Source organism: Acanthopagrus latus, chromosome 14 (genome assembly GCF_904848185.1).
Source record: "Acanthopagrus latus isolate v.2019 chromosome 14, fAcaLat1.1, whole genome shotgun sequence".
NCBI classification, from domain to species: domain Eukaryota; kingdom Metazoa; phylum Chordata; class Actinopteri; order Spariformes; family Sparidae; genus Acanthopagrus; species Acanthopagrus latus.
Window position 1 is genome coordinate 21884510 of NC_051052.1, and position 10351 is coordinate 21894860.

The 10351-nt window shown below is 43.6% G+C and overlaps 1 protein-coding gene across 1 annotated transcript; it reads left to right on the plus strand.

Annotated features, from left to right (window-relative positions):
* The first annotated feature begins 228 nt into the window (after nt 1-228).
* ing3 (inhibitor of growth family, member 3) lies at nt 229-9302 on the plus strand. Its single transcript, XM_037121825.1, has 12 exons — nt 229-389; nt 531-602; nt 2436-2536; nt 2673-2738; nt 4492-4588; nt 4964-5035; nt 5651-5767; nt 5872-6035; nt 6181-6371; nt 6649-6841; nt 6985-7023; nt 8052-9302. Exons 1-12 carry the CDS (start codon nt 362-364, stop codon nt 8166-8168), a joined length of 1257 nt encoding a protein of 418 aa, XP_036977720.1. The 5' UTR covers nt 229-361; the 3' UTR covers nt 8169-9302.
* Nucleotides 9303-10351: the final 1049 nt, after the last annotated feature.

Sequence of the window (10351 nt, forward strand, 5' to 3'; positions counted from 1 at the left end):
CCGCGCATGCGAAGAACGTGGAATTTAATCAACATCATCACTATAAAGTGTTAGCTGATGGAAATACACTCTTAATCAATAGACATTCAAATAAATTAATCTGGAGATAGATTTGAGGATGTTTTACAGGATAATCAATGCAGGTCCGTATTGAACTACCACTCCCACAATGCATCTGTTCGGAGAACGCAAATCAACGCCCGCGACTGTCTCCACCACTCAGAGCCCAGGCAGCCGTGTGCGTCACATTGTGTGACCTCAGACTTTCGGGGTATTTTTGTGATCGAGACAGTGGCTGGCGGCGCCATATTGAAAGAAGACAATTGTTTCATAAAACGCTCAAACGGTCAAATTCAGCGCCATGTTGTACCTTGAGGATTATCTCGAGAGTGAGTATGGGACTCGAACTAAGCGGTGGAGGCTTTTTTGGCGCGTATTGTCGGTTGTGTGTGTGTTATTTTCCGGCCTGTGTGGCTCCGGCCGTTAGCCTAGCCGTGCTAGCAGGGTAACCGCTTTTTCTTCTCTGGCAGTGATCGAGCAGCTTCCCATGGACCTCCGCGACAGGTTTACGGAAATGAGGGAGATGGACCTGCAGGTTCAGAGTACGTACACACCGCCGGGTAACGGCACGGTGCACCGGTGTGATCACTCACGTTATCACACACATACACAAACACAAAGCCGTGACGGCTCGTTTAAACAATACAGCAACGATAGATTCAGTCATTAGCATGAAGTTAGCAGAGCCGGCTAACCGCAGCTCTGGTGAAACAGACTTTAAAGGAGCAGGCTTTAGTTTATGGAAGACAATTTGATGAGCAGAGAAAGATCTTCAAAGATACAAATAAATAATCAAACTGTCTTTGTTTTCATGACTCATCAACAAACTGACCGTCAAGGACAACACAAACTATACTGTTTTACTTTGTTTACATGTGGCGGACCCTGACACCTGTCTGGAGAACAACTTGTTTATTCACTTATATAACAAGCTGTTTATAAGTATATAATACTATATTTTAATTTTGTAAATATTTCACTTCTTCTACAAAGTGGTCCTTTTAAACTGGAGTGATTGAAATGATCCCGTGAGTCAGCTGCTGTGTTTTGACACCTCTGTGCTGTTACGCTGGTTGTTGTTGATGCAGGACTTTTATTTGTTGTGGAGTATTTTCACCCTGTGACATCCATGAAGTACTTAGCGAACGATCGGTAGTTGGTTAATATCCTGTCATGGACTGAAGTACTGCAGCACAGTTAATGGAAATACAATTGAAATCACAACATGAAGTCGGAGATCTAAATCTGAGCAGCTGCAGTTTCTCAGTGAATATGAATCATTATAACGAGTCCTAACAATAAGTTCTACAGACGAGTGTAGACCTTGACGAATGTCATCATCTTCTGTTTTAATCAAAGAGAATGTTGTGTAGCAAAAACAATTGTTTGTACTGATCATAATTCATGTTACAATAGATAGATATTTTATTGACACAGAAGGAAATTCAGTCATTCAGTAACTTAAACAACACCTACAGAACACAAATACAAGTATATATTAAAGAAAATGTAAAAAAAAAAAAAAAAAAAAAGAATTAAGAGTATGAACAGAAGTATAGATAATCATACAGATAAAAACTCAGAGTAATGAAGTTTATCTTCAAGCCACCAGAGGTATAAACTCTTCTGCTGTGGTCAAGTTTACTGTATGCAGTTCAACAGTGCTGCAGATTGAAGTTAAAAAAAAAAACAGGTTTAATGTGAGTTAAAGAGATTGAGCTACAAATGATAACAAACTGTTGCGTTCCTATGTGCAGCCACACCCTTTTCAAGGGGCTGCGGGTGTCACTGGAGCCAGTTCCAGCTGCCAAGGTGCCAACTGCACACCAGGAGCAATTTTGTGGTTCAGTATCTTGCTCAAGGATAGTTCGACATGCATTAAAGATAATATTAACATGATGTCTGTAGACAGAAGAGAGAAAATACTTTCAGTTAGATGTTTCTTTAACTTTGTTTGTGCGTTTTCTCTTTTGTTTGCTCAAAGCAGTAGAGTACAGAACAGCTGCTGAAGAGTGAAAAACAACCAGATGAACTGATGGAAAAGATTCAAGAGGCTGAACATCTAGAATATATTATGATATCCTTAATAACACCATTATCATCAGTGTTGGTTTATTGTAACACAGAACTTCACTTTGAAACAGAAAACACAGACTCCTCCCTGCAGGTTTATGGTACAATAATAAGAATATAACACCCTTATCATCTGCCTTATTTCCTGCTGTTGTACATTACTCATGATCACTGTTGGCTAAATGTGTAACTGTCTGTTATGAATGTAAACATATATAAACGTGTGTCAGTGTGTCTTTAAACCACAGTCCATGTGTCTCTGTATTTAAACGTCACTGACTGTCCATCTCTGTCCCGTCCAGACGCCACAGATCAGCTGGAGCAGAAGGTGATTGAGTTCTTCGTCAACGCCAAGAAGAACAAACCGGAGTGGAGAGAAGAGCAGATGGAGGTCATTAAAAAGGTCCGACGGCACCGACTGTAGAACGAATGTGCTCATTGATGATTAATCACACAGTGAGACTGAAGCTGATTTTCACTGCATGTTGTTTTCCACAGTGACATTAACAAACACTTCATGTGTCGTCACTGTGTTTCAGGATTATTACAAAGCTCTGGAAGATGCAGATGAGAAAGTGCAGCTGGCCAATCAGATTTATGATCTGGTGAGTAACATGAAGCCTGTTCAGGGAGGATAGCTACTGAACCAGGTATTAAACAGGCCACAGCTCTTTTATGAAGTGCAGTAGTGTAATAAGATACAATACATTATCAATACAGCTGTTCAACATCAACACATCACACAGAAAAACAATATTTTAATCTGTATCCAAGCGCATGTGTTGTGTCTGCTGAGTCAGACGTCCCGAGTACGAGTGAGTTACACACTAGCTGGATCAGCACTGGAAAAGTCCTGGAAAACATTGGGAAGCCTGGGAATATTTATCCAACTGATTTTGTTTTGTGTCCACTGAGATTTCACTGATTCTCATCATGAGAATCAGCACCTCCAAATCCGAGGCCATGGTTCTCGACCGGAAAAAGGTGGCTTGTCCCCTCCGGGTTGGGGGAGAGCTACTGCCTCAGGTGGAGGAGTTTAAGTATCTTGGGGTCTTGTTCATGAGTGAGGGAAGGATGGAGCGTGAGATTGACAGGCGGATCGGTGCGGCGGCTGCAGTAATGCGGTCGTTGTACCGGTCTGTTGTGGTGAAGAGAGAGCTGAGTCGAAAGGCGAAGCTCTCGATTTACCGGTCAATCTACGTTCCTACCCTCACCTATTGTCATGAACTTTGGGTCATGACCGAAAGAATAAGATCCCGGATACAAGCGGCTGAAATGAGTTTCCTCCGCAGGGTGGCGGGGCGCTCCCTTAGAGATAGGGTGAGGAGCTCTGTCACCCGGGAGGAGCTCGGAGTAGAGCCACTGCTCCTTCACATCGAGAGGAGCCAGTTGAGGTGGCTCGGGCATCTGTTTCGGATGCCCCCGGGACGCCTTCCTCGGGAGGTGTTCCTGGCATGTCCCGCCAGGAGGAGACCCCGAGGAAGACCCAGGACACGCTGGAGTGACTATGTCGCCCAGGTGGCCTGGGAACACCTTGGGATCCTCCCAGAAGAGCTGGAGGAAGTGTCCGGGGAGAGGGAAGTCTGGGTGTCTCTGCTCAGACAGCTGCTCCCGCGACCCGGTACCGGATAAAGTGGAAGAAGATGGATGGATGGATGGAGATTTCACTGAGTTTATAGTCAATAGTTACAGTTTATTTGACACCGACTGACTTTAAGAAATTTAAAGCTCGAAAGAAGAATACGAATGAAACACACTTACAAAGACGGTACAACAGAAAAATCCAGATTGTTTGAGGTGTTTGTTTGAGAACAGGAATCAAACAGGTGACAGGTAGAGACCTGCTGATGTCATCAGTCACAGAAAATAGTTCCTCCATGTTTAATACTAACACACATTTTTAATTATAATTAAGTGTTCAGATTGTATTAGTTTACATGACAAACATACATACACACACATACATGACGTGAGTGCAGTCAGAGAAGCTGCTGCTGCTTTTCAGGATCAATAACATGATCAGGATTAACAAATGGAACTTGTTCATTCACTTAACAATGTGACATTATTTACAGGAGCAGTGCGACTGTAGTTCACTGCCACAGCCACTAGAGGACAGTCAGAAACTACACAATGAGGCCAGACACATGATCAATCAGTCAGTGATGTCACAGTATTGATCTGACCTGATGATCGGGTGTCTGATCATTAGCTCAGTGTCTCTAACTCTCCAACAGATCAATAAGAACAGTTTAAATGTTCTCTGTGAACATTTATCAGACAGAATGAGCCTTTAAAGATTGTTGCACATCTCCATCACTGTCCTGAGCTCAGAGTGGTTCTGTCTCTTCCCGTCAGGTGGACCGGCACCTGCGTAAACTGGACCAGGAGCTGGCCAAGTTTAAGATGGAGCTGGAGGCCGATAACGCCGGCATCACCGAGATCCTGGAGAGACGTGAGTCACTCACTGCTGCTTAATGTTCTGATTAGTGATGTTCTGATGCTGACACCAGAATCTGAGGTGCCTCTGACACTACCTGACATGTTGGAACCAGAGTCGGTGCCATGAGTCAGTGCTCTGATCTGATACTGTGTGATTTATTGAAAGAAACAAGACCTTGTGTGAAACATAACGTCCATACAGGGTCAGTTTTTAACGACTGTTTAGAAGAAAGTGTTCGGCTCTCAGAACCACGAACATCTCGAGTTGTTTGGTTCTGAGCCACAGATGACCTGGCAGATGATTCTTGATGAGCTGGAGCACCTTCTGTCACATGAGAGGAGCTGAGATACTTTTAACTTCCTGTCTTCTTCTTCTTTGTCTCCTCAGGATCTTTAGAGATGGACAGTCCGTCTCAGCCGGTCAACAACCATCACGTCCACTCTCACACCACAGCTGAGAGTAAGTACACTCGCCTCAGATACCATCTTCCACCAAAGAGAACCATGTGCTGGTTCGGGTCTGGTTCAGGGCTGGTTCAGGGCTTTTCCACGAGTAGGAGAGTCACTGTAGAGTCACATCGTTCAGTCACTGTATGCACCTCCAGTGACCCACTTCAACTCTTTGCAAGTGTTGCTCCTGACTCTGTGCCTACATCCAGACATGACTGGACTTCAGACCTCTGCTGCTTCCATTAATTCAAATCTGTGATTATTGTCCCGTGGATCAGTCAGAACTCACTACACCGGTTCTGCTTTTTAAAATGGCAGTCAGAAGCAGGTTTAGTTGGTCCTCTGTGACGATGACTCCGCCACAGCCCCTGATGTCAGCAGTTCTTTCTTCTAGACCAGCAGAGTGTTGGTGCCACTCTGCTCACCGGGAGCATAGAACTGGTTCCAGAGTGGCACCATCTCAGAACCAGCACCTGAACCACCTTGTTCAGTTAAGGCTATGAGCCATCAGTCTGCAGATGGACCAATGAAACCGATCAGGATTAAATACATGAAACACTGATGATGATGATGATGATGATGATGATGATGATGATGAAGATAATGTGTTGTTGTGATGTCACAGAGAGGAAGTACAGCGCTCCGACTCACCACACCACAGAACACGTTCCAGAGAAGAAGTTCAAGTCCGAAGCTCTGCTGTCCACGCTCACATCCGACGCCTCCAAGGAGAACACACCAGGTAACAACACACACACCTGTTCACCTGCAGCCCTCTGTGTGTGTGTGTGTGTGTGTGTGTGTGTGTGTGTGTGCGCCTCACTGCTACCTGTGTGCCCTCTGCAGGTTGCCGTACCAACAGCACGTCCTCGTCCACCAACAACGTGTACAGCGTGAACTCGTCTCAGCCTCTGGCCTCCTACAACCTGAGCTCTCTGCCGGCGGGGCCTGGGGCCGGAGCCGGGGCCATCACCATGGCTGCTGCCCAGGCTGTCCAGGCCACAGCACAGGTCAGACACACACACACTCAACACTGGGAGGATTTCAGTCAGCTCTTCTGTTTTCTTTTCCCTCTGAACCTCTTTGATCAGTGAGACAAAACAAGTTGTGACTTCTGAAGTGCAGCAAACCTAAAGCTGTGGTTGTTGTGTCCAGATGAAGGAGGGCCGCAGGACGTCCAGTCTGAAGGCCAGCTACGAGGCCATCAAGAACAACGACTTCCAGCTGGGCAGAGAGTTCGCTCTGTCTCGGGACAACACTGGGTACTCCTCCTCTGCTCTGGCCTCCACCCTCACCCAGACCCTCACCCCCACCACTGCCTCTGACTCCAGGGGGCGCAAGTCCAAGTAAGACACACACACACTGAGCACACTGAATCGATATATTGCGAGACAATTATGTAACGATACATCACAATGTCTATGTAGGTGAAGAAGAAGAATTTCATTAAAAAAACAAAAAGCAGTATTCAGTAGCAGCAGCAGTGTGTCGATCATCGTCACGCGTGAGGATGTTCAGTCCTGAGATGACTTCAGACACATGAATGTTTTACCTGCTCTGACAAACAGATCTGTCCATGCAGGACACCTGAACACTGATTTCCTTTGACCTCGTATTTTACAGAAGCAGCATCAAGTCTTCCAACCATCAGTCGTCCTCATCGTCCTCCTCTTCCTCTCTGTCGTCCTGCTCGTCCTCTTCAGCGTTGGCCCAGGAGCTTTCCCAGCAGGCGTCGGCGCTGCCAGAGGCCGAGGCCAACAGCCAGGTGGACTGGACCTACGACCCCAACGAGCCTCGATACTGTATCTGTAACCAGGTAACTGCCTCATCAGTCCCTCCTCCAGATGCTGACACACACCTGAACAATCAGTGTGTATTAGCTGTTTCAGATTATTATTGTTAATAAAAATGTAGTTTGATGTTTTTAAGGGCTGAAAACTGAACTGTGATGTTTTGCAGGTGTCTTATGGAGAGATGGTCGGCTGTGACAACACAGACGTGAGTGTTTCTGTGTTATTGACGAGTGTGATGTGATCAGAGTTAACAGTTATTGTTTGTTACAGACGTGCTTGTGTCAGAGCAGATTCACATTCTCACATTTATTTCACTTGCATTCAAAGACAAATTCCAGCTGTTGTTAATTAAACTGTCACAATTTGATCAGTTGAAGTCTGAATTCTGCTCATAATGACAAAAAAAGTCAGGATTGTAACATTAATCCAGACTGAAGTCAGACTGAAGAGTGTTTGAAAAAAATCACATTAAATCAGGTTTTTGAGAAAATGACATTAGATTTCATTAGATTCATAAAGTAAATTTTGAGGCGTAATCAGCTGAATTCTGTTAAAAACATGTAATTTAAAATCTGAAGTCAGAAATTAATATTTTGACTTTTGTATTGAGAGATTTAAGTCAAAAGGTTGAACATGAAAAGTTTGAATTCTTATCACAAAAACAAAAAATATTTGAAGTCCTTTTTTAAATTTAGATCAGAATTCTTTAATCCCATAAATCAACTATTCAGACTTTTTTAGAGGTTAATCTCAGTTTAAACTTTGGTTATTTGTTTCATGATGATAAAATAAAGTCAGACTGCCTTTAATTCAGATTTAAGTCTCAAAATCTTAGAAATGAATTTCTGCATTATTATTGTCTCCCCTTGATGAATCCTGAATCTCATGTTCAAACTGATGAGTTTAGAGTTTTATGTCAGAATAAATGAAGTTTAGAGTTTCAGATCAAATCTGGTCATTGACTCAAATTTTATAATCTAGAATTGTATCTGTTTATGGTTAAAATCTATTTTCAGGATAAAGAATCTGACGATAATCCAGACTTGAGTCGTAAAATCTCAAAAATAAATGTCCACTGAAAAAATAAGAAAAATTCATCACATTTATTATTTAGTGTGTTGTTGAATCTTGAAGTTGCCCGTAGTCAAGAAGAGATCAGATTTTAATATTTTAACAGAAACGGTTCCATTACATCATAAATAATATTAATAATCTGTTGATTGTTGTTCTCAGTGTCCCATCGAGTGGTTCCACTACGGCTGCGTGGGTCTGACCGAGGCTCCGAAGGGGAAGTGGTACTGTCCTCAGTGTACGGCCGCCATGAAGAGGAGAGGCAGCCGCCACAAATAGACTCCGCGCCGTCTGTCGGCCATGTTGGATTTTTAACCTTTGCGTCGCCCTCGTAAAGTACAACGAACCAACACAGTGCAGAGGTCAACACGACGCTTCCACCACGCTGAGACGAATCAAACACTTAGTGACAACAGAAATTACAAACCTGGATTAAAACACAAGAAGATTTAAATAATTCATCTCTTAACTCAGAAAACTTCGTCATCATCATCTTCATCATCGTCGTCCTGCGAACACCAGAACACATCACTTCTGTTTGTTTCCTCTTTATACATTAAATTCAGACTTTATTAATCCTGACTTCAAGCTGAAGTCTGAGTTAATCTCACACCTGAGCTGAGATGTGACCTCATGTTTTCTCGTCATAACTCACAAACTGTCCTGTGGTGTTGATCTGGATCAGAACACACAGCCATCGTCATCTGCAGTCCAGCTTTCACTGTGAACATGTTCAGAAACGGACAGAAAGAAGAAACTCGGACACAAAATGGTCCCCGGCCTCACAGAGCTGATGTGAACAGACGAGAGGTCAGAGGTCGAGCTGTCGGGTGTAAAGATAGTTTAACTGGAGCAAGACGTGACACCTACCGTCCCAATAAGAACCGAGCAGGACGTCGGACATCTGAATTCTTGGACTTACTGTGACAAACATGTAAAACACTCACTTTTTCTCGAATCTTACAGTCGAGAGTAAAACCTCTGACCCGACACACAGTGTGCTGTAGTGTTTCCCACGAGGCTGCGCTCCTCTTCTCTGTTGGAACTTAAAGAACTACAAACAGGATCAGCTGTTGGACTACAACTACAGAAGCCTGATGGACTCAATCCACATCTAACCAGACGGAGCAGATTTTCTTCTCTGACCTCCTGAAACTGAACCGAACAAAGTCAAAGATCTAACCTGACTCTGTGTGTGTGTGTGTGTGTGTGTGAGACTACGTGTTAGTGTGTGTGATTGTAACTACGTGTGTGTGTTTGTGTGTGTGTCCAGTCACTCTGCACTGACGCTGTGTGTGTTTTGGGATGTTTCAACAGATAGTCAATAAAAAGATGTTTTTGTATTTTCTGAGCTTCAGTTGGATTTTTGTTCATTGTCACTGATTAAAACCACAGAAGAAGAAAATAATCAGACGAGTGAAAAATTGTGAAGGTAAAAATGAGCTTGTTCAGCTGATGTCTCAGATCAGCTGATGTCTCAGAGCAGCTGATTGGAGACAGAAGACAGAAGTCATCAGAGATCTTCTGTGAGGGAAGACGCTCCACTCTGTCAGCGCTGTAGTTCAGCAGAGTGAGACCTCTACAGAGGATCTCAGTGGTGCTGGTCTGAGGTCCAGACAGCAGCTGATCCAACAGCTGATCCAACAGATGAACTAACATAATAAAACTCAGTCGACTCATAAATCAGCTGAAAGCAATTTAAAATGGCACCCACAAAGTTAATTGTTCGGTCACACGGCCGTGGTGTCGACTCTGGTCACGGGTCAGGCTGCAAGGTTCTGATCAGGTGATGGTTCTGCTGCACTTTCCCATGTCACAGGTGGTTCTGTCTGATTACTCTGTGCACACGCAGCATTAACCAGTGATCCAAACGGATGGTTGAATAGTTTTAGTTCAGTGTTTGGATCAGGCTCGTTAAATGAACAGAACCGTCTGTCAGGACGAAGCTCAGCTGGTCAGAACTTAATTTACTGGTTCAGAAGCTTCAGACGACCAGAAATGTTGAAGTAGTCCTTTAAAGTTGCTCCACCTGTTTTCAGTCAGCACCACCCAGCACCACCCAGCAGGGGGCTCCACACAGGAAGTGGTCATGTTTCAGTTTAAAGCTTCTGTACACGAGACATTTAAAGGTTCAGTTCACAGAATCACCACTGCTGAACTGTAACTAAGTACTTTAACTCAGTAGAGATTACATGAAGCTTTAGTTACTTTAGTCAGTGGACACATGAAACAGTTTATAAAATCACACTGTAACAGATTACAAATGTAACTAAACAACTTTCATATAAATGTTTTAAATGTTTGTTCAACAGATGAAAATGTTTGAATCAGCATTAATCTCATGAGTGAAAGGAGATGGATCAGAGACGATCAGAAGTATTGATTCTGTACAATCAATGTTTCTGATTTAAAACAGCATCAGTGTTTTTATGACCTGGTTACTTTCGTTTACAGTGTTTGTG

What these genes read in the sequence shown, in the direction of transcription:
- ing3 (XM_037121825.1), top strand. Translation starts at nt 362, where the DNA reads ATGTTGTACCTTGAGGATTATCTCGAGA. An exon ending in CTCTCACACCACAGCTGAGA is followed by an intron (nt 5,036 to 5,650) that starts GTAAGTACACTC and finishes GTGATGTCACAG; the next exon opens with AGAGGAAGTACAGCGCTCCG. An exon ending in CTGTCCAGGCCACAGCACAG is followed by an intron (nt 6,036 to 6,180) that starts GTCAGACACACA and finishes TGTTGTGTCCAG; the next exon opens with ATGAAGGAGGGCCGCAGGAC.